This window comes from Aotus nancymaae, unplaced genomic scaffold, assembly GCF_030222135.1.
Source record: "Aotus nancymaae isolate 86718 unplaced genomic scaffold, 86718_ANA_hifiasm-v0.15.2.pri h1tg000015l_1, whole genome shotgun sequence".
Lineage (NCBI taxonomy): Eukaryota > Metazoa > Chordata > Mammalia > Primates > Aotidae > Aotus > Aotus nancymaae.
This window is the reverse complement of record NW_026988427.1, coordinates 7,686,592-7,709,552: the sequence shown is the minus strand read 5'-3', so window position 1 is coordinate 7,709,552 and position 22,961 is coordinate 7,686,592. Positions and strand designations below refer to the sequence as shown.

The 22,961-nt window shown below is 53.4% G+C and overlaps 1 protein-coding gene across 2 annotated transcripts in view; it reads right to left on the bottom strand.

The window, feature by feature from the left end:
• The window catches only part of CDHR2 (cadherin related family member 2), a 46,010-nt gene that overhangs the window by 1,959 nt on the left and 21,090 nt on the right, over positions 1-22,961 (bottom strand). For both annotated transcript variants that reach the window (XM_064376574.1, XM_064376575.1), the window contains exons 6-31: positions 21,531-21,620; positions 19,307-19,396; positions 18,298-18,423; positions 18,083-18,229; positions 17,927-18,002; positions 17,690-17,805; positions 17,346-17,579; positions 16,001-16,156; positions 15,758-15,919; positions 15,467-15,528; positions 14,984-15,227; positions 11,909-12,148; positions 8,940-9,009; positions 8,184-8,789; positions 7,281-7,352; positions 6,458-6,507; positions 4,395-4,543; positions 4,141-4,249; positions 3,961-4,049; positions 3,420-3,488; positions 3,236-3,313; positions 3,081-3,141; positions 2,882-3,006; positions 2,250-2,363; positions 2,089-2,169; positions 1,051-1,108 (exon numbers count right to left, since the gene is read on the bottom strand). In XM_064376574.1, coding sequence (XP_064232644.1) covers positions 1,051-1,108; positions 2,089-2,169; positions 2,250-2,363; positions 2,882-3,006; positions 3,081-3,141; positions 3,236-3,313; positions 3,420-3,488; positions 3,961-4,049; positions 4,141-4,249; positions 4,395-4,543; positions 6,458-6,507; positions 7,281-7,352; positions 8,184-8,789; positions 8,940-9,009; positions 11,909-12,148; positions 14,984-15,227; positions 15,467-15,528; positions 15,758-15,919; positions 16,001-16,156; positions 17,346-17,579; positions 17,690-17,805; positions 17,927-18,002; positions 18,083-18,229; positions 18,298-18,423; positions 19,307-19,396; positions 21,531-21,620 — 3,474 coding nt within the window. The remainder of the gene's footprint in view (positions 1-1,050; positions 1,109-2,088; positions 2,170-2,249; positions 2,364-2,881; positions 3,007-3,080; positions 3,142-3,235; positions 3,314-3,419; positions 3,489-3,960; positions 4,050-4,140; positions 4,250-4,394; positions 4,544-6,457; positions 6,508-7,280; positions 7,353-8,183; positions 8,790-8,939; positions 9,010-11,908; positions 12,149-14,983; positions 15,228-15,466; positions 15,529-15,757; positions 15,920-16,000; positions 16,157-17,345; positions 17,580-17,689; positions 17,806-17,926; positions 18,003-18,082; positions 18,230-18,297; positions 18,424-19,306; positions 19,397-21,530; positions 21,621-22,961) is intronic.

The following is a 22,961-nucleotide window of genomic DNA, read 5'->3' as shown; positions in this document are numbered from 1 at the left end:
CCTGCGCAGCACTCTAGCATTTTAAAGACCAAGAGAGGCTTCAGTTGACCAAATCTTTCCACATAAGGAGTCCTCAGGGGAAACAAATTCTGAACCATGAGGTCAAGGTGGGAGCCCATGATGGGCAGGGACCTGGCCAAGCCCAGAACCCAGACTAGGGGAAAATGTGAGTGGATGCCCCCAACACACACACAGAACCTCAGACTGTCACAGCTCCAATGGGCCTTAGAGAGTATCTCCTCCAGAGGTGGCTTTCACAGTGGGAAGGAGAGAGGGCAGTTCCTTCTGTTTCCAGAGACCCACCGCTCCACGTGCAGGAGCACCCCGCACTCAGCCCGCTGACCTGCTCCAGCGGCCTCCACCCTGCCTGCACCTTTGCACCCTCTGGGCAGCTTTTATAACAGGTCCATGCCCAGGCTTCACATGGGCCATCAGAATCAGAACTCCTGGTCTTTAAAATGCTAGAATGTTGCACCCATGGACCTGGGTGTGACCCAGGCATTGGTATTTTTTGAGAGCTCTTCAGATGCTCCTACACAGCAGGCCAGGCTGTGAACATCTGATCTCATCTAACCTACTTACCTGTTGAACAGATGACAGCACTGTAGTCTGTTTGAGCCCATCTTCTCGCCTTTTCTAGACTATGCTTGTTCCCCTCTAGATCTCCTCCCCTCACCCCCAGCTGGCTTTCCTATAACAGCCAAGGAAGGCTGGAAGCAGATCGTTGAGCACTTGTTTGTGCCGACTGGTTCTTACGTCTGCCCTTATTTAATCCTCACATTGGCCCTGCACGGCTTATGTTCCCATCCCCATTTACAGGAGAAAACACTGAGAAAGTAGAGGCAGGAAAGCATGCACTCAGGGCCACACAGTGAACCAGTGGAGGAGCAGGAAGTGGACCCCATTCCAAAGCCACAGGGCTTCCCGGGGCCTGGCGCCGAGAAGCAGAGTTGCCCATGTCCACAGTGGCTCCCTCGAGCTCTGTCCTGAACCCCTCCACAGAAGAACCCAAGTTGGAATCTCCAGGCACCAATTCCTCTCCCATCTTGCCTTGATTTCCTGACTGTTCTTGTCCACATCCACAGAGTTGTCATCCAGGGAGTTGAGGCTGTAAGAGAGGTGATGGAATGCAGGTGTTGGCAGGCCCAGTCCTCCCTTACTGTGCCCAAGAACCACCACCTATATCACCACCATCACCATCACAACTACCACCATCATCACCATCACCACCGTCATCACAACTACCGTCACCACCATCACTACCATCACCACGATCACCATCACTTCAACACCAACACCACCACCATCACCATCACCTCAACACCACCACCACCAACACCACCAACACCACCACCACCATCACCTCAACACCAACACCACCACCACCACCATCACCATCACATCAGCACCACCGTCACCACCACCATCATCACAACTACCATCACCACCATCACTACCACCACCACCATCACATCACATCATCACCACCATCACCATTGCTACCATCACCATCACCTCACTGCCATCACCACCACCATAACCACCACCATCATGACCACCACACCATTGTCTCACCACCATCACCACCACCACTATCACCACCACCACTACCATCACCACCATCACCTCAACACTGACACCATCATCACCACCACCATCATCACTGTCATCATCACCACCATCACCATCACCTCAACACCGACACCATCATCACCACCACCATCATCACTGTCATCATCACCACCATCACCATCACCTCAACACCGACACCATCATCACCACCATCATCACTGTCATCATCACCACCATCACCACCATCACCTCAACACCAACACCATCACCACCACCATCATCATTGTCATCATCACCATCGTCACCACTATCACCATCGCTACCATCACCATCACCTTACCACCGTCACCACCATAACTACCACCACTACCATGACCACCACCATCACCACCAACACCATCACTCCCACCAACAACACCATCTTCATAACCATCATCGCCACCACCATCATCACCATCACCCTCACTACCTGTCCCACCACCACCACCTAGCATGGCTGTGAGGGGTGCTGCTCACCTGACATAGTCCAAGTCACTGGAAGAGGAGAGGTACTCCAAGCCCAGGTCTTTGTTGGGGAGGTTCAGCATGGGGTTGGCTCTGGAGAGAAAGCCTGGTCAGGTGGCCTGGCCCTCCGCTACCCCACCAGGCCTCTTACCCAGCCTTTGACCCCTGCTTACCGTTCAGTGTTGTACATGTTAGTCCCTGGGATGGCGGGGGCTGAGGGCATCACCCCCGCTGCTGTGTTTCGGGCCTCCTTGGCAGCCTTCATAGCTCGAAGCTTCCGGTTGTAGCTGTGGGGAACCAGGAGGGGGGTCACACTGTTGCTGCACACCTGTTTGCCCAGTGGAGGCCCTGAGAGTGTGGCTTCACAAGATCCTGGGAGGCGAGTTTTAGCTCCATTTTACAGAGGGTAGAAGTAAGAGCCAGAGAAGGCAAGTGATTTCCTGCAGGTCACACAGCCAGTGGCAAAGCGTGAAGTCAAACCCAGATATGGCTGCTGACTCTGTACATGTTGGAAAAAGCAGCAGCATCTATTAAATGCATAGTGCGTGCCAGTGTCTCGTTGGGTGTAAAATACGCATCACTTCCATGGTGCACTAGGGAATCTAGTGTCATGCCCGTTCACAGATGAGGACACTGAGGCTCAGGGAGGGCAGGTGGCTTGCCCAAGACCTCACACGTCACTGGGGAGTGAATGCACGTATACCTATGCCTAAACTCAGCTCTTTCCACCGCCCCCGCCCCCCGCGATGTCTTGGGTGGTGGGAGAAGGTGAAGGTTGGAGACATGGGGACAATGGGAACTGCACCTCTTCCGCACACACACGAAGGCCGTGGTCATGATCACAAGGACCAGCAGCAAAGCCACTCCCAATCCTATGATGACACTGATGAGCTGATTCAGCGGGTCTGACTCCTGGCTCTCCTGGGCGCCCTGGAGAAGGATGAGTGTGAGGGAGACTGTGGGGGCCCCGCAGCTTGACCTGCCGCCCCACTGCCCGCACTCACCAGCACCACCAGCCCCAGCCGCAGCAGCTGCGTCAGCGAGTCCTGATCACTCCGGATTATCCTGGCCACAGAACTCCACTTAGGCCCGAGGGACCTCGGTACATCCCAGACTTCCTGCTCACCCTAACGCCTGCCCCAGGGGCAGCCCCACTCACACGCTGAGCTCATCAAGGGTCAGGGCTGTCCCATTGGGGAAGACAAAGTAGGCATCAAGGTAGGAGTTGGCTCGGGCCCTGGAGGGGGACAGAGTTGAAGAGTCAGCAGCCTGGACCACCCAATGGGCCCCTGCTGCTACCGATTCTCCCCCTCACTCCTACCTCCAGGTCTCTGGGCACTCACCGAGCTGCAGAATCTATGTCCTGAATGTCCACAATGTAGACTGTAGTCCTGGTCGCCTGGGTAAGAGCCCTGCAAAGGGAGCAGATGTCACAGAGGCCTGGGGTAGGAGCCTTAGCCCCTATGGCACAGGGTAGGGGCCTATGCCAGTGGAATTTGGAATTGTGTGAGTGAGAAAGGGGCACCTCCTCTGGACAGCTCTGTTGGCTGAGTAGGTAGCACTTCCGTGCAAATTACAAGAGGAAATCTCTTCCTCTGGGTCTGGGTTAATAGATTAGCAAGCAGAGTGCCCTTGTGCAGTGCACAGCCTTCACAACTGTACATGGCAACCCTATTCCAAGGCCTCCCTCTGCCCTTGGCTGGGTATGGGCTTCTGGGGACATGCAAAAACATGCTGCAGGTTAAGGTACAGGGTTAAAGACAGGGACAAAGTCAAATGTGGGTCAGGAACAGGATTGAGAGACATCCCATCAAGGTTTTGTCAGAGACCAGGCTCCTACACCCTGTTCTTCCCACAGCTCCCTCCCGGGCTCCCCAGACCTACGCATTAATCTCCTGTCTGTTGGCGCCCACCTCCTCCCTTGGTGTGGAGAACTGCAGCCGCACGCGGTAACTCTGATCTACGGTGAAGAGCTGGGGGAAGAGGGTGTGCAGGAGATGGGGCATGAGGGACCCTGGGGGCTGGCAGAGGGCATTGAGGGCTGGAGGTGGGACTGGCACTCACATTCAGGGTGGTGGTGGTTTCCAGGGAAGGTCCCACAGAAGGTCTGTCCGTGGCCTGGACTGTCACTTGGTAGGTGCCTTGGAGAGTGGAGTCAAGGCTGGTCACAGGCCTGTGGAAGGTGGGAGGTGCAGGTCAGTCTTTGAACCCAAGCTGAATCCTCAGGAGCCTTGTAACCTTCAGGATGGGGGACTTGCTGCCTGGAAGCTCCCCTCGGGCCCCTCCCCCACCCTCCCTCCAGGGGCCACCGCCGTTACTGAATGCTCCCAGTGAACACGTCGGCCTCGGAGGAGGTAGAGATCCAGAAGCCCTGGAAAGGGATGGTGGCCCCATCCTTAGAGATGAAGTCTACTTGGAGGATGGAGAACAGGATGACGCCATTGTTCCCTGAATCATCGTCTCTGGCCTGGGAGCAAGAGTGGACAATATCTGGGGGCCCGGCCAGGCCAGGCATCCCTCCACCCCAACAGGCAAGGGTGGTCTGGGAGGCTGGTCCTCACCGTCTCTATCAGCCATCCCCACGCTGCCCCGAATAAGCAAATGGTTTCGAAAAGCTGTGTGCTTGCTTTGAACAAGTCCCTGCCTCTGTCCCCGACCTCTAAACAGATCACTGCCCAAAGTCCCTCACATGTGGAAATCTTGCTCTGCTCCCCCCAGCCCTCCACTGCCACACTCACACACACACACACCCTCACATTCACAAACACATTCATACACACACCCTCACACACTAATCCTCTCACACACTCTCACACACCCTCTCAAACTTATCCTGACATACACACCCTCACTCTCACATGCACTCACACAGTTCACACACAAACACACACACTCAATTCACACACATTCACACACTTGCATAGTCACACACACATTCATACACACACACACCCATGGTCACATACTCATACATACCCACATATGCACAGTCACACGCACTCACATACACTCACCCTTATACACACATTCACACTTGGACACACACACACTAGCGCGCACGCACACACACACACACACAGAGTGATGCTCAGATTTCCCAAGCAATTTCCTTGCTAATGTGAGTACCAATTCCCCTAGTGGACAATGGTTAGGGAGGGGATACAAACATTTTTATTCATTCTAGTGCCTTTTAGAGAAAAATTTAACTAGCACACAGAGCCTCCAGTCCACTGATGTTACTGTTGAGGATAGGCCAACACCGATGCTTTAGTCTCAAAAAAGAGTCTATTTAAAGAAAATTGCTGGCCGGGCACAGTGGCTCATGCCTATAATCCCAGCACTTTGAGAGGCTGAGGCGGGTAGGTCACCTGAGGTCAGGAGTTCGAGACCAGCCTGGCCAACATGGTGAAATCCCCTCTCTACTAAAAATGCAAAAAAATTAGCTGGGCATGGTGGTGCATGCCTGTAGTCCAGCAACTCAGGAGGCTGAGGCAGGAGAATTGCTTAAGCCCAGGAGGCGGAGGTTGCGGTGAGCTGAGATCACTCCATTGCACTCCAGCCTGGGTGACAGAGTGAGACTCTGTCTTAAAAAAACAAGAAAAAAAGAAAATTGCAGTGGCCAAACTCATAACATTAGAACGAAATTGGCAGATTAGGAAAGTGTTTTAAGGCTTGAAAGTCACACAGTTACTGTCTCTGTGTAGAGAGGGAGGATTACCATCCCCATTTTACAAGAGGAAACTGAGGCTCCGAGAGACCCTGTCCTTACATTCAGCTTTAAGCGGGGAAGGCCAGCCCTGTCCATCTCCTGTACCCATGTCCTTTCCATAGCATAGGGAGTAGCACCCACATGCCACCTTCTGGGAACTGCCAGCTTCTTGTTGAAGAGGGAAACAGAGTCCCAGAGAGGGAAGGCAGCTCTCCAGGTCAGTAAGAAGCCCAGCCAGGCCCAGCCCTCAGCGGTGTGGGATGCCTCCCCCACACATGGCATAGCCACCACCCCTAATAAACTCGCTCACAGCCAACACCATAAACAGCTGAAAGCCTTTTTATGAGTTGGCTCTAGGAATTACTTAATGACAAAGCACTCGTTTAATTTACAATTGGCAACGAGTTCTCTGTAGTACTCAAGAATTCTGGCATAGTAAAAAATACCTAGATTGCAAGTGGTATTTATGGTCACGACATTTTTATGAATGCTACATTTAACACAGTGAAGTTTGATTACATTGATTAGACAGGTGTTGGTTTCCCTCCTGAGGTTTTCTTTTTCATATGTTGGAGCCCATATATTTTCTTTCTACCGTTAAAGGCTTGAAGGCCTCAGCCCTGTGTCCCCTGGGGCTAATGTGACCAACAAAGGCTGGAGCCAAGGACTTACCCGGACAGAAGCCACTTCCCGGTTGGGCAGCACGAGTTCAGGGATGATCACTGCAGGTGTGAATGGGAAGGGGGTCAGCAGGGTCGGGACACTGCCCACCCGGACCAAGGCTGGCCACGAGCGCAGCTCAGGGCTCATCCCCCTAACCCTGCCCTCAACCGCTCTACCAAAAGAGACACCATTACAGCCACCACTGGGCCAGTAGTTAGCAAGTCACCTCCCATTGTCACGGACAAGGTCACAGGCCCACATGGGGTAATGGAGGCCCAGAGAGGGAAGGCCTGGGGACCAGGGCTAGACATTAGGTGGGGCAGAGCTGGAATGAAAACTCCAACGTTGGCTGGGCATGGTGGCTCACACTTGTAATCCCAACACTTTGGGAGGCCAAGGCAGGCAGATCACTTGAGGCCAGGAATTCAAGACCAGCCTGGCCAACATGGTGAAACGCTATCTCTACTAAAAATATAAAGATTAGGCATGGTGGTGCATATCGGTAATCCCAGCTACTCAGGAGGCTGAGGCAGGAGAATCACTTGAAGCTGGGAGGCGGAGATTGCAGTGAGCCGAGATTGCACCACTGCACTCTGGCTTGGGAGACAGAGTGAGACTTTGTCTCAAAAAAAAGGAAAACAGGAAAAAAAAAAAAAAAAGAAAAAAAAATCCTCCAATGTCCTCTCCTATTGCAGCCCTGGGAAGAGGCAGGATTATAGGCCTTCTACCCTTTCTAAAGGCCCTCCTGGAGCCCATGGATGGTCTGTGGGGGTTGCCCGAGGGTGACCTCATGGAGCAGGGCTATGTGTGTGTCAACAGGGCTGCTGCTTACCAAAAGTCTTATCTTCAGGGAGAAAATAGGGTGCGTTGTCATTCACATCCTCAATGGTAATGAAGAGACTCCCTAGGAGACAAGGTCAGCTGGTTTTGGCTCTGGACACGAGCTTGACCCAAAGAGCCTGGGCCTCAATCCCATGCTCCACAGCCTCTCTCCCATGTGTTCCCCGCGCTCAGTCCCCTCCCCTGCTCCTGACCCAGAATGCCTGCTCAGTCTTCTGTAGCCTGTGTGGGTGGGAGTATCATCCTAGACCTCAGAGCAGATAAGCAGCTTGTCAGAGTCACACAGCAATAGTTAGGTGGGCCAGGATTGGGCCCAGCCTAGGTAGATCCCACCTATGACATTATACTGACACAGTCTAACTATGCAAGCTGGTTGTTTAAATGCCCATGCTCTGCCTCAGTTTCCTCATTTATAAAATTGGTAGGGACCACCTACCCCATGGGTTATGTAGGAGTGCAAAAATGCTTATGAGGTGCCTGGTGCAGTTCTTGGCTGTCATAAGGACTCAATATATGCTAGCTGTTAATGTGGTTATTATTGCTATTTGGTGTCAGAAGTGGGATACAAGTACACATCTGGCTCTGAAGTGTGATCTTTCTTTCACAGCATCTTGCAAAATAATGGCATTAATTCGGTGCTACTGCATGCCAGGCACTGCACTAAATGCTTTACATGGATCTTCTCATTGATTCTTCACAGCCAACCTACTGCCCAACCCCACTGGACAGATGGGGAAACTGAAGCTTGGAGAGGATTTGAGACTTTCCCAGTATTTGCAACTGGAAAGGGCTGGAGCCAGGATCTGAGCCCAGACCTTGTGAGTCCCAGCTCAGGGCTTCTTCCCTCAGCCCCTAGCTGTGGCCTGCCAAGCGCTGTAAGACCAGGCCACCTTACCATTGTTGCTGTAGGCCTGGAAGCCAGCATCCGTGGTGAGGTCACAGGCCCGCACAACCAGTGTGACTAGGTCACAGGCCTCGTAGTCAATGGCTTTGCTCTGGTTGATGTACACAGAGCCATTAGGCATCACTGAGAACCAGTCCCAGCACAGGCTGCCCACATCGAGGCCAGCCTTGGTGCAGAGAATGTTCACAAGTTGTATCTCCAGCTGGGCTTTGGTGTCCACATCCGAGGCAACCACCACAGCCACCTGGCCATGCTGCGAGCCATTCTCAGCCACACGGATGCCCTGGAGTGAGGCTCCTTCCAAGGTGGGGGGATTGTCATTCACATCTTCCACATTCACGAGGACATATACTGTGGTCTCACCACCCTGGGGGTCTGGGTTCTCGGCACTCACTGTCAAGTTGAAGACGGACTCTGCCTCGAAGTCCAGGCTCACATCCGGGGGCAGCCAGAGGTAGCCCTCAGCCCACCCAGCCCCCAGCACCAAGCCCCGGATCATAAAGTTGTTGGCACCACTCCCCGACAGGCTGAAGCTGATGCGATTGTTGGCTTCTGTCTGGTCTGCGTCCCAGGCCTTCACCACGCCCACTAGCACTCCTATGGACGAGGGACAGAGCTCAGACGGACTCCTGGCCCCGCCATCAGAAGCCTCCTCTGCCCTCGCCTCTCTTGGCACTCCAGGTCCACCCTGACAAAGACACACTGGGCCCCAGCCCTAGTGCCTCTCCTGACCCAGGGAACACGTACCTGGATCCTCCTCCTTCACCGTAAAGTTGTAGCTGGACTGGTTGAAGATAGGCAGGTTATCATTGATGTCCTGCCGGCAGAGACAGGTCTGAGTCCCTGATCCCATCTCATCCTCCCCAGAGCCAATCTGAGAAACCAATAATCCCTGTACTCCGAGGCACAGACTCTACCAGTGCCTCAGACCTCACTGCCCACTCCCCAGATGAGGAAACAGGTCACACAGGCTCTGGGGTTCGGGGGCCTGTGGTGGGAGCTGGGCCTTACATATCCATCCTCAGGAAGCCCTGCCCGCCTCCTCGGATATGTAAAGCCAAGTTTCTCTGACCACAGCTCAGAACTGTTCTAGACCCTGATTTCTGGAAGCACAGTTCTGGGTCCCCCTGCGACCCTACCTGGCCCAGCTTGACTCCCATCTCTTGGATTTATTGTGTTGGTACCAATACCATTATGTGTCCACGAAGGCTCCAAGGCCCACACAAGGCCCACACTTTCCCTTGTCCCCTCCTACCCCTGTCCCTCCTGCATACAACTGAGCCCACGACACCAGCTCTGTGCTCAGGCAGAGCTGGGCTCTGGGACCTGCAGAAGCTTAGACCTGCTCCTGCCTCGGACACTGGCTATTTTTGGCTCTCACCTCTGTGGCCAGCCCTAGCCCATCAGGCACAGCTGGAGCCCTGCAACTGTTGTCACAACCTGGAGGTGACTCTGCCCCTTACTCTGTCCCCTAACACTGGCGTGTGCTTAAGGGATGCCCTGAGCACTCCAACCGTTCTGGGTTTGTGGGTCACATCATAGGTGTTTGTTTTTCTGATAATCCTAGAAAGAACATTTGGAAGACAACCTTCTTCCACCTTAGCTATATGTCTTTTCTGCTGCTAATTTCCCAGAGGTGGCATCACGGCTCCATGCACAAGACCAGCTGCATTCTCAAGTTCGCCCTAGCTCACAGGAGTGGCTGAGAGCGCTGAGTCACATCTTGCTCCACCTCTGCCTCACGTGTGTCCTTGACCACTCTGGGCCTCAATGTCCTCATCTGCAAAATGGGGTTGTAGCCCCACTAATAGGGCAATTGTGAGACCTGTTCGCAGAGGTGAAGAAATCCGTTCACTCAGGAAACGAAGTTCTGTCTTTGCAGCCCTCCCACCCCAAGGACAACCAGCAAGTTCTCATTCTGCTTCAGTTTCTCTATTTCTGAGGTCTTACTCTCTGACCCTTGAGTGAAAATGGTGCATCCCAGTCCAGGGGACACAGGGCTACTATGTGCAGTGGTGCAGGGTGTGCACTGCACAACCCTAGAGGACTTGGGTTATGTGTGTATCTGTTACAATACTGTTCCAGAGGAAGGTGACTTGTGGGCTGGTGGCAGCCTTAGAACCAGATTGATTGGAGTCACAACCCTATTTTGTGACCCCCCCAGGCAAGGTACTGAACCTCTCTGTGCCTCAGTTTCTTTTCTGAGACAGAGTCTTGCTCTGTCTCACAGGCTGGATTGCAGTGACATGAACATAGCTCACTGCAGCCTCAACCTCCCGGGCTGAAATGATCCACCCTCCTCAGCTTTCTGAGTAGCTAGGACTACAGGTCCATGCCACCATGCCTGGCTAATTTTTTATTTTTGTAGAGATGGGGTCTTGGTATGTTGCCCAGCCCAGTCTTGAACTCCTGGGCTCAAGCAATCCTCTCATCTTGGTCTCCCAAAGTATTGGGATTTTTGGTGTGAGCCACTGCACCCAGCCCTGCCTCAGCTGCTTGATCAATAAAATGGTAATAGGCCAGGCTCGGTGACTCATGACTGTAATCCCAGCATTTTGGGAAGCCAAGGTGGGAGGATCGCTTGAGGCCAGTAGATCAAGATTGGCCTGGGCAATAAGTAAGATCCTGTTTCTATGAAAACTAAATCTTACAAATTAGCCAAATTAGCCAGGCATGGTGGCATGCATCTTTAGTCCTAGCTACTTAGGAGGTCAAGGCAGGGAGATCACTTGAGCTCAGGAGTTCAAGACCAGCCTGGGCAACATGGCAAAACCCCATCTCTACAAAAATTAAAAAGTTAAACAGGCATGGTGGCATGTGCCTGTAATCCCAACTACTCTGGAGGCTGAGACAGGAGGATCGCCTGAGCCTGGGAGGTTGAGTCTGCAGTAAGCCATGATGGCACTATTGCACTCCAGCCTGGGTGACAAAGGGAGACACTGTCTCAAAAATAAATAAGGCTGGGCACGGTGGCTTACTCCTGTAATCCCAGCACTTTGGGAGGCTGAGGCAGGCGGATCATGAGGTCAAGAGATTGAGACCATCCTGGCCAACATGGTAAAACCCCGTTTCTACTTTAAAAAATAAAAAAATAGCCAGGTGTGGTAGTGCTCATCTATATAGTCCCAGCTACTTGGGAGGCTGAGGCAGGAGAATCACTTGAACCTGGGAGGCGGAGGTTGCAGTAAGCCAAGATCATGCCACTGCACTCCAGCCTGGTGACAGAGTGAGACTCCATCTCAAAATAGATAGATAGATAGATAGATAGACAGATAGACAGATAGATTGGAACAAAATGGTAATAACCAGCCCGACCTTGGGGGATGCCCTGATGTGCAGTAGACACCAGCAATGCTGCTTTTCACCCCCTTTGCTTTTCAATGGTGGCAGGGAGGGTTTCGGGTGGGGCTTTGTGAGTGACAATTGGAGCTGATAGTTACTGATACCCTCTACAGCTCAGGCACTCCCCAAGCACGCTCCATTCATTAACTGGCTTAACCTTTAGCCCTTTTCACCCCCGCTTTACAGACCAGGGGCCTGAGTGCCTTGGGAGGTTGAGTATTGCCTGGGGCCATATGAGTGAGTGGGACTGTAACCCAGGCAGGCTGGCTGCAGAGGGCAGAAGTGTGACTGGCTCAAGCTGGAGGGGCTGGCCATCGGCTTGGGAGTCCCCGGGGCCCACCCTGCCATCAGGTCCCGGCTGAGCCAGCCCGTACCTCCACAGTGATGGTGACATTGACTTCGGTGGTGAGGACAGGCTCGCCACAGTCAGACACAAGCACCGTCAGCACGATGCGGCCCCCCAGGGTGGGGTCGATGGCCTCTCTGTCCAGGGGCCCCACGTTTCTGAGGAGCCCTGTGTCGGGGTCCAAGGAGAAGTTGTGGTTGTAGGGTCCAGGCAGCAGGCTGAAGAGCAGACGGCTGTTGTTGGTGCCCGGCTCATCATTGTCGTGGGCCTGTGCAGGTAAGCAGGGATTGGCCATCAGCCATCAGCACCCCCAGCCCGCAGCTCCTCCCCTGCAGCTGAACCGTCCTCTCCAGCGCTGGCCCATGTAGGCAGTTATCAGGCCTGGAGCCAGTGGGCCCATCTCCCAGCCTCAGATTCTCATCTAAGAGGCTCAGGTCAACAGTTTGCAAGAGCTTCTGAGATCTTCAGCACTGAGGCCATTCTCTCATCTCACAAACGACCACCGTGGGCCTACAGCGTGCCCAGCCCTGTTCTAGGTGCAGAGAATACAGCCGTCATCAAGACAGGCCCTTTTGCTGCTAATATTCTTCCAGGAAGGGGGATATGGGAGCAGGAAATTGTAGACATTCAAGGAAAGTTTTAAACTCATAAGTGTGAAGTCCAAGATTCTGATTTTCCCATAATGACTACTTCAGTACCATATGTATACTTTTTACTTCTTTTTTTTTTTTTCCAGAGTTTTGCTCTTGTTGCCCAGGCTGGCGTGCAATGGCGCAAACTTGCTCACTGCAAACTCTGCCTCCTGGGTTCAAGAGAGTCTCCTGCCTCAGCCTCCTGAGTACCTGGGATTACAGGTGCCCACCACCACGCCCAGTGAATTTTTTGTATTTTTTAGTAGAGACGGGGTTTCACTATGTTGGCCAGGCTGGTCTTGAACTCCTGACCTCATGATCCACCTGCCTTGGCCTCCCAAAGTCCTGGGATTACAGGCATGAGCCACCACGCCTGGTCTGTGTTTTCTTTTCTTTTCTTTCTTTCTTTCTCGAGGCGGAGTCTCACTGTTGCCCAGGCTGGAGTGCAATGGCCCAATCTCAGCTCACTGCAGCTTCCAATTCCTTGGTTCAAGTGATTCTCCTGCCTAAACCTCCCGAATAGCTGGGATTACAGGCGTGAACCACCACACCAGCTAATCTTTGTAATTTTAGTAGAGACAGGGTTTTCCCATGTTGGCCAGGCTGGTCTTGAGCTCCTGACCTCAAGTAATCCGCCCACTTCAGCCTCCTAAAGTGCTGGGATTACAGGCGTGAGCCACCACACCTGGCTGTCAATGCTATATTTTTAAAGTAGCTGATTCTTCACCCGGTTTGTATGTCTGTGAGAGAGAGAGATAGAGAGACAGACAGAGTGTGTGTATGTGTGTGCGTGTGCGTGTGTGTATATGTGTGTATGTGTATGTGTGTGTGCGTGTGCATGTGTGTGTATGTGTGTGTGCGTGTGTGCGTGTGTGTGTATGTATGTGTGTATGTGTATGTGTGTGTGTATGTGTGTGTGTGTCTGTGTGTGTGTGTGTGTGTGTGTGTGTGTGTTTTCCTGCCCTGCCAGGGCCCTGAAGGCATGCTTGGCTTGCCTTTGGGGTGAACCAACATGGATAACACAGCAGGTTCCTCTGTGCCACCAGGCCTTTGCAGGTTCTGTTCCCTCACCCCGACATCTTCCCTGCCTAACTCCAGGCAGGTTGGTGCTTTCCCTGGGCCTCAACATAGCACAGGTGGGTGACTGTCTGATGCCCACCTGCTAACTGGGAGCTGCCTGGGGGCAGGAATGGTGGTGGACTCATCTCTGAGGACCCAGGGCCCAACCAAAGACTGGGTAGGTGCTCAGCAAACGTGGCTTTGAACCCAGAGCTGGACCACTCTGTCTCAACCAATTCTTTCCCTTCCTCCCTGCGGGTCCCCTCCTTCAGCGCCTCCATTTCATTCTGCTGGGATCTTGTTTATTACATGCATCCTTTGAAAGCAGCTGGAGATGGTTTTTTTCCAAAAGCCTGACCCTGTCTGCTCATCCATTGGTGCCTTGAATTCAGGCCAGTTAATTCGTCAAGTGCTTCCCGGGGGTCACGCTGGGCAACACAGTACAGCGACAGACGGGAAATGCTCCTGCCCCGAGGAGCTCCCAGACCAGGGGAGAAGTGCCAAGCAGGAAGGAGGAAAGGCCCAGGCTTCAGGGCCAGAGAGGTCTGGGCTGCAGCCCCAGCGCCGTCATTCACTAGCTGTGTAACCACAGAAAGTCACTTAACCTTTCTCAGCCCGTTGTCTCCTGCGAAATGGGAACTATTAGACCATCTGCTTCCAAAGCTTGTCAAGAGATCAGGGATGGGAACATGCTCTGGAAACTGTACGGTCCCAGAAAGATGGGAGGGCTCTGTGGCCACCAGATTGCCCCTCTGAGGACCTGGTTTCTCACTTCTCACAAGACCCCCTTTCAGATGCCGCAGGGGCGAAGCTGCCCAACTCCTCAGGAAGGACGAGGGGAGGAGCCACTCCCGGTGTTTCTCTGGAGCCACGAGTGGCTTTTTATCTCATGAACTCTGTGAACCTGGCCACTGATCTCATTCCCCTTTTTGCTTTGGCCACCACGAAGCTCAGAACAGAATTTGAAACTCACTCCTTCAATTCTGTTCACTGAGCAATTCTGTAGCACTGGGTTCTAATTTTACCTTTGTGCCCTTTAACAAATGCCAGCCTTATTTTCTCTTTTTTTCCTTATTTCTTTCATATTTTTATCTTACTGTTTAAGCCACCTCAAGTCCTTTTTGAAGTGGGGCAAGTGGGTAAGTAAAAAATAAATGTATGTTTTTGAGGGCTTGCTCTGTAGCAGGCCCAGAGTTGAGCTCCTCACACACGTCATCAGATTATTCCCCAATGACCCTGAGAATAAGGCTATGGTTCTTTTCATGTCCTGAGAGGAAACGCAGGCCCAGAGACTCTGAGTGTCTGTCTCAGAGCCACACAGCAGAGCCCTGACTACCCAGAGCCAGCCTGCCCACGGATCAGGCTCGGTCCCCACCCCCAGTCCCACCCGCCAGGTCCAGGCGGGCTCACACCTGGATGATCACGGAGACGTCGTCCTCCTCCTCCTGGACGAAGATGTTGTAGGAGCCGCTGACCACGGGTGCGTTGTCGTTGATGTCCAGCAGGTGAATCTGCAGCGTCGTGGAGGAGGACAGGTTCCCACCGTCCATGGCCTGCAATGTCAGGTAGTACACGGCCTGGCTCTCCCGGTCCAGCAGCTTGCCGTTCTTCACTGTCACTGTCCCTGAGACAGGATCCACTTGGAAGAGGTCTGCCCTGCTCAGAGGGGCCAGGTTTAGGAAATATGGACACAGGATGCCCACTTCAGTGTGAATTTCAGATACACAGCAACAGATATTCCAGCATATCCCATGTGGTATGTGCAACATATTCATTATTTTTAAATATCAGTCCTAGTTTATCTGAAATTGAAATGTAACTGAGTGCCTCTGGTCTTCCCCAGCTATCCTGGACCCTGCTTACCCACCTGCCCATGGCCCAACCTGAGCCCTTACCCGTTTCCTGGGAGCAGGCTATAGGTAATTTGGCCCCACGCGCCTGTGTCTGGGTCCGTGGCCTGTGAGGCAGAGACATGACAGGGAGCTGTGCAGAGGCGACGCACGCACCACCACCCATGCAACTCATGGGGACAGAGCTGTCGTGCTTCCTGACACAAAGGGAGAATCCCCAGCACACTCATGGCCACCCCCATCTCACACATACACACACTCACACACACTCTCACACTCACACATGCATGCCTGCTTGCTGGGACCCCACAGCCCCGCCGTGTCCACATCACTCACGTGAATGCTGCTGGTGACCACATAGCCAGTGGCACTATGCTCTGGCACCGTGAGGTCGTACAAGCTCTGGGGGAATGTGGGCCTGTGGTCATTAATGTCTCTAAGATGGATGGTCACCATGGCGACGGAGAAGTTCTGGCTGACTGAGTCTGTAGCCACGACCTGGGGGCAGGGGAGGAGGCAGCAGCTGTGGGGCCCAAGTGCCCTCGGCTTCGGCCCCCGGCAACCCAGAGCGGCCCTCACCTGTACCGTCATCACCGTCTGCCTCTCGTAGTCTACCAGTGTGGACGATCTCACCAGCACCTGCGCGGCGGCTGAGCCCGCTGCCCGCTCCGGGGAGACTCTAAAGGCTTCTGCGTCGGCGCCCTCCAGCGACAGCAGGAAGGTGCCATTGCTGCCCTGTAAAGGTGGGCTGTCTAGCAGGGACCCGTCCCCTTGCTCTGCCCACCTGCATCTTCCTCCAGTCCCTGGCCCCAAGCTCCTGCCTCTGGATGCCCTGCCAGATAAGGTCCTACAGAAAGGGGCTCTCAAAAGACTGCGAGAGAGGGTGCAGGAGGCTGGGCTGGTCACCAGTCCCTGCAAATGTGGACTCCATAGAAGACAGCTCCCTAGGCACTGTGGGTCCCAGGCCTGGGCTAGAGCCAGGACGCACACCCCTCACTCCTGTCAACCATCTCTCGCACCCACCCTTCGCATCCCCCAGCCCCCACAGCAACACCAAACACCACTCACAGCCTGCGTGGCCCCACTGGCCACCCTAACGCCACCTGACGCTGTCCTCCTCACGACATTTCCACCTCCTCAGTATCTCCTAACACCCACACCCTCTGGAGTTACTCATCCTCCAGAGCCACCATGTTACCCACGTCTCACCTCAGCCTCCACTTAAGAGTGCCCTCCCATGGCCAGGCACAGTGGCTCACGCCTGTAATCCCAGCACTTTGGAAGGCCAAGGTGGGCGGATCATGAGGTCAGGAGTTCAAGATCAGCCTGGCCAACATGATGAAACCCCATCTCTACTAAAAATACAAAAATTAGCCAGGAATGGTGGTGCATGCCTGTAATCACAGCTACTTGGGAGGCTGAGGCAGGAGAATCACTTGAACGTGGGAGGCGGATGTTGCAGTGAGCTAAGATTGGGCCATTCCACTCCAGCCTGGGCAACAGAGTGAAACTCCATCTCAAAAAAAAAAAAAGTCCCCTCCCACCTCACACCTTCAGACCACTCATCCCAACACCTCTCAGCTTCCCCCAATTCCCAAGACTACTCAAATCACGGCCGCCCAATGCCAGGAGATCTCACCGGTCACCCATCACCATGGACAATGATGTTCCACTCAGTATCATCTGACGTTCAGCATCAGCCTCTACTCAGCATGCCTTTCTATCAGCCCCACACCGATCGCCCAGAGGATGACACTGCTTACCAATGCAGGTTTCCAGAGAGCAGCCAGCGCCCCCCTTCTCCATCACCACACCTTGCACCACCAGCACCGCCACCCAGCACCACATCACACCGGCACTTGATCCAGGCTCCCACTGGCCTCCCCCAGCCACCCCCTGCCCAAGCCCATGCCACCACGCCTGCCTTGTCCGGGTCGTAGACCACCATGGTGAGGTCGTCGATGGGGATACGGGGGGAGGCATGCTCATCCACGTAGCCGGTGAAGTTCACTCGGGCCTCTTCAGGGGTGAAGGTGCAGGCTGGGAGGCTGCAGTTGTAAAACTCAGGTATGTGGTCATTGACATCCGTCACACTCACTGTCACCCATGTGCTCACCTTGGCCTCCTGCCCGTGGATGTTGAGGTGTGTCTCGGTGGCCTGAGGCACAGAGCAGAGGGCAGAGGTCAGAGAGCCAGTGTTTAGAGAGAGATCGAAGGCCAGAGGTTAGAGAGCAGGAGTCTGACAGGTGTGCTGGGGCCTTCGCTCACCGTGACTTGCAGCTGTACCTCCTCACCCTCCTCCAGCAGCTCCTCACGGTCCAGGGAACCATTGACCCTGATCACCCCATCTTCCCCGATGTCAAACCAGCCGGGCCTCGTGGAGTCTGGCAAGGGGCAAGCGGACAGGCGAAACAGCTGGAACAGCACTGCTCGAGTGGTTCTGATGGAGCCCCAACCCCATTGCCTCCCCGGCCCAGCCCTGGCCTGGGGACACCCCATCCTCACTGGAGATGCTGTAGATCACAGGGTCATTGATGCCTTTGTCGCCGTCCACAGCCTCCACCTTCAGCACCGAGGTTCCCTGGAGGCCGGCCTAGTCAGTGCTCCTCCAGCTTCCCCCGCCTCCCGCCTCCACCCACACCCCCCAGGTCCCCCGCGCACCTTGGCTGCATCCTCAGCCACAGAGGCTGAGTAAAACTCCCTGACAAACTGGGGGTCCAGGTCAGGCTGGTCCACCACGGAGATGGACAGTAAGACAGGCGCGGAGCACTGGACAATGAAGCTGTTGTTGAACATGCCGCCCATGTCCTGCAGGGAGACAGCTGCCGTGAGCCAGCGCCGTGGGTCCCGGGCCCCCCGCCAGCACCCCCACTCACGCAGGCCTTCAGCTCCAGCTGGTAGAAAGCACTCTTGTTGTTGTAGCTGAGGCTGCCATTGAGGACGATGGAGCCATTGGCCAGGATCCGGAAGAGATGCTCACTGTCCCCAGTGCTGGGAATGACCTGGGGCAGAGCACACTCGGGCCAGGCTCCCTAGAGACAGTGCTGCCCCAAGAACCCCACTCTGAGCAACAAGGGGAAGACCCCAGCTCTGTCGCTGACTGGTCATGCTACTGGCGCCAGGTCACATGACCTCTCTGAGCTTCGGTTTCCAGCTCTGGGAAATGGGACTGGTGACAACCCTCAGTGGTTTGAAAGGAAGATCCATTATGATGCAGTTGGCCCTCCACATCCACCGATTTGACCGGCCACAGATCAAAACTGTAGCCATGCCCACAATGGTTGCAACTGTACTGAAGGTGAACACACTTTCCCCTTGCCATGATTCCCTAAACAACACAGCATAACATGCTATATTGACAAAGCATTTGCATTGCATTGGTCTTAGAGGTAACCTAGAGGTGATCTAAAGCACACACGTGTCTAGGTTACATGCAAATACTACCCCATCGCATGTCAGGGACTTGAGCAACCATGGATTTTGGTGTCCTCGGGATCCTGAAGCCAATTCCCCATGGATTCCAAGGGACGACTGTACCGTATGTGCCAGGCATGCGGCTGGTGCTCGGTAAATGGCACTAGCAACAGTAAGTCTGTTTCCATGAGAAGTTGGTTCACACACCCCTTATTGTCTGTGGGGCTTGGACAAGACCTGGGAGCAGGCAGGCGGGAAGAAGGGCCCGGTCTGCCACAGGCACCCTCTTTAGGCAAGTGGGCAAGGTGAGTTCTCCGGGGAGGGGGGCTGGTGGCCAGAGGAAGGTTTGGGGACCAGGGCTGGGCCAAGGCAGGGCCAACGTCCCCACCCCGACACACAGGCCCTGGGGTTGCCTGTGGAGATGCTGCCCCCTGGCGGTCACAAAGGCGGTCAGGGCCCCTTCACACTCACCTTCTCTATGCTATACACGACCACACCCGCAGAACCCGTGTCTTTATCCTGAGCCAGCACGGAGAACACCACGCTGCCCACTGGCAGGGTCTGCAGGGAGGGACCCGTCACCTACGAGCTCAAATCCAGCTCCTCCTCTCCCTTGTCTGTCACTGCCCCCCTGAGCTTCAGTGTCCTCAGCTGTGCCATGCATGGGGACAGTGTTCCCCTGTCCTTCCCACAGGGCTGCAGGTGAAAGGCAGCTGGGGGTGCGGGACGGCAGGGAGGATCTCCCTCCTCCCCTCCCCACACAGCCTCTCCACCACCTGAGCTGGCTTCTGATTTTCAGAGCCCCTCAGAACCAGAATGAGGGATCATTCTAGAGCCCAGCCTCACCGTGCCACTGCACACTTGGACATCACATGTGCTCTCTACAGCCTATAACCATGGGTTTCAAACAGCACCCTACAGAGCTGGAGGCTTCTTTTGGGAGACCTCTGCTCCTGGTCTCCTGTCCACACGATCTCTACTTCCTTTTTTTTTCTGAGATGGAGTTTCACTCTTTCTCCCAGGAGTGAAGTTGCATGATCTTGGTTCACTGCAACCTCTGTCCCCCAGGTTCAAGCGATTCTCCTGTCTCAGCTCCCGAGTAGATGGGATTATAGGCACCTGCCACCACATCCGGCTATTTCTTTTCTTTTTTTTTTGTGTATTTTTAATAGAGACAGGGTTTTACCATGTTGGCCAGGCTGGTCTTGAACTCCTGACCTCAGGTGATCCACCTGCCTCAGCCTCCCAGAGTGCTAGGATTACAGGCGTGAGCCACCACACCTAGCCATGACCTCTACTTCCTAATGGTGGCCAAAGAGATCTTTGAAAATTATGAATCAGACCACATCATTCTTGTGCTTCAAATCCTCCAAGGGTACCCCAATTCTGTCCAGACCAGACCCCTCTGAGGCCGGGCTGCCACCCGCCTCTCTGACCTCACCTCCTCATCACCCTCCAGCCACACTGGCTGAGCTCATTCCTGCCTCCGGGCCTTTGCACCTGCTGTTCCCCTGCCTGGAGTACCCCTTCCTGGAGCATCCCCTGCCAGCTCCTTCTTGCCATTCAGGTCTCTGTTCAGATGCCCTCAACTCAGAGAGGCATTTCCTGACCCTTCAACTTAAAGCAGCGTCTGCTGCAGTCACTTCCTTCACTTTGCCTTGTCCCGTACTCATGGTGAAGCTCACCCCCATCGGAAATCATCCTGCTTATTTTGTTTCATTGGTTCCTGTCTGTGGCCTTCCCTAGGTGAACTGCTGAGAATAGCAACCAGATCTGTCTTGCTCCCCAGGTAACCTCAGCACCTAGGACAGTGCCGGGCACCGAGCATTCCATCAGAGCCTGTCACATGGCTGTCCAGGCCACACACGTCTGGCCTGGCGTGGGGACCCCCACCTCAAAGCTCTTTGCAGGCACATGACAACGGAGGTTCAGGAGCGGTGGCATTTGCTGCCCAGTGACCATCGGGGAACCTCCTTTCCATCCATGTTGCTTAAGTGGAACTATCCCCACTTCCCTCATTTGCTGTGGGGAAGGCCCACGACGCTGACTTATTTCATGAGAGCCTTCCACACTCCTAAACTGGCTCAAGGATAGCTCATGACCCAAAATGAGCCAATGAAAGTCAGCCCTGGGGTTTGGGCTGGAAAGACTGAGAAAGAGATGGTCTCCTTCTCAATGTGAGCCTATAGTTTTATCATCACTCATCCCCCGGGATGGAGGCAACAAGAGAAGCCGAGCTGAGAGGAGGAGAGAAACTCAAATCATAGCTTGATATGATTTGAGTGCCTGGATCCAGCCATGCCTGATATATGATTTCAAATCAAATTTCAAGTTGTGATTTGGCTCAAATCAAGATATGATTTGAGTACCCGAATCTGGCCATGCCTGAAGTCTGAGATACCTCTACATTTTTTAAATACACAATCAACTCCCTTTTTTGTTTCTTTTGTTTGTTTTTGTTCTTGTTTTGTTTTGCTTTCATCACTGAAAGAATTCCTAACCTGACTGATTGCAAAATATTGCTGTAACCATTGTTTGTGGGGTTACTTTCCCCTGGCTTTGGTTCTTGAAGCTGTCTCTGCTAGGAGAGGCTTTTCCCAATCCTGAGTACCCCACTGACTGCCTCTGGCTCTTTCTACTCTGAGAAGCGCTTTGGGATGCCCCTGCCCCACAAACACATTAAGGCGGGTGTCACCTCGTCAATGCTGGTGGAGAATGCGGTGTTCTGGAAAACGGGTGCGTTGTCATTTCTGTCTTCCACGATCACCTGCATCTCCTTCTGCCTCTGCAAGTGAGAAAGCCCAGAAAACATATTTAAAACACCAGGAAGGTGGCAAGTATAGTACAAAGAGCTGGTGTCCTTTGTGTAGATCGGCCTACTGTTTGGGCTCTCTCTCTCCATATGGGTTTTGGGGCTCTTTTAAAAAAAATAGAAAAAATAGAGACCAGTTTCTCTCCATATGTTGTTTTCTGAACCATTTGAAAGTAAGTTGCATCATTAGTTAATTTTTTTAATGTGAAATACGCCAGCCAGGTGCAGTGGCTCACGGCTACGCACTTTGGGAGGCCAAAATGGGAGGATCACTTGAGCCCAGGAGTTCAAGACCAGCCTGAGTAATATAGTGAGACTCAGTCTCTACAAAAAAAATTTATAATTCGCTGAGTATGGTTGGTGAGCGCCTGTAGTCTCAGCTACTCCAGAGACTGAGTTAAGAGGATTGCTTGAGTCCAGGAGGCGGAGGCCGCTGTGAGCTGTGATTGCACCACTGCACTCCAGCCTGGGCAAGGGTAAGATCCTAACTCAATAAAATAAAATAAAATAAAAAGTTGGAAAAAAAGAAGTCTGTGTCCTATTACAGGAACGAGCATTTTTGCTTTGTTTGCGCTAGTATAAAGTTGTGAACAACTATATGACCACCAGAGGGAAACAGCTTAAGAGCGGTTCCCACCCTAGATGCAGATGGTACGAAAACTGGGGATTTGTATGTAGACCCAGAGAGGGCTCTAAACTCACTCACTGAGTGGGCAAAGCAGTCTTCAAGACAATATAGACAGCTCGATCCCACTGAGTTTCAGAAAATGCACCAAAAAATACATGGAGGCGTGTACCTCAGCGCTGAGGGGTGTCAAAGAACACAGCAACGGGGAACGCTTCAGTGGGAGTGAGCTGGGAAGGATTTTCCAAGGGGACTTTAGTTTTATCTACAAGTTTTATTTATTTATTTATTTATTTTGAGATGGAGTCTCGCCCTGTCACTCAGGCTGGAGTGAGATGGTACGATCTCAGCTCACTGCAGCCTCCGCCTCCCAGGTTCAAGCGATTCTCGTGCCTCAGCCTCCTGAGTAGCTGGAATTACAGGCATGCGCCATCATGCCTAGCTGATTTCTGTATTTTTAGTAGAGATGGGGTTTCTCTATATTGGCCAGACTGGTCTTGAACTCCTGACCTCAGGTGATCTGCCCACCTTGGCCTCCCAAAGTGGGAAATAAGAGTGTAGTTTCAACTGCCAAAGCCACTGAAAGTGATTGCCTTTGGGGCACTGGGGTAGGGACGGGAGGTGTTTGGTACTTTCTAATCAATGTTTATATAAATTAATAATACATTTAACTTTATACTTAAAATATA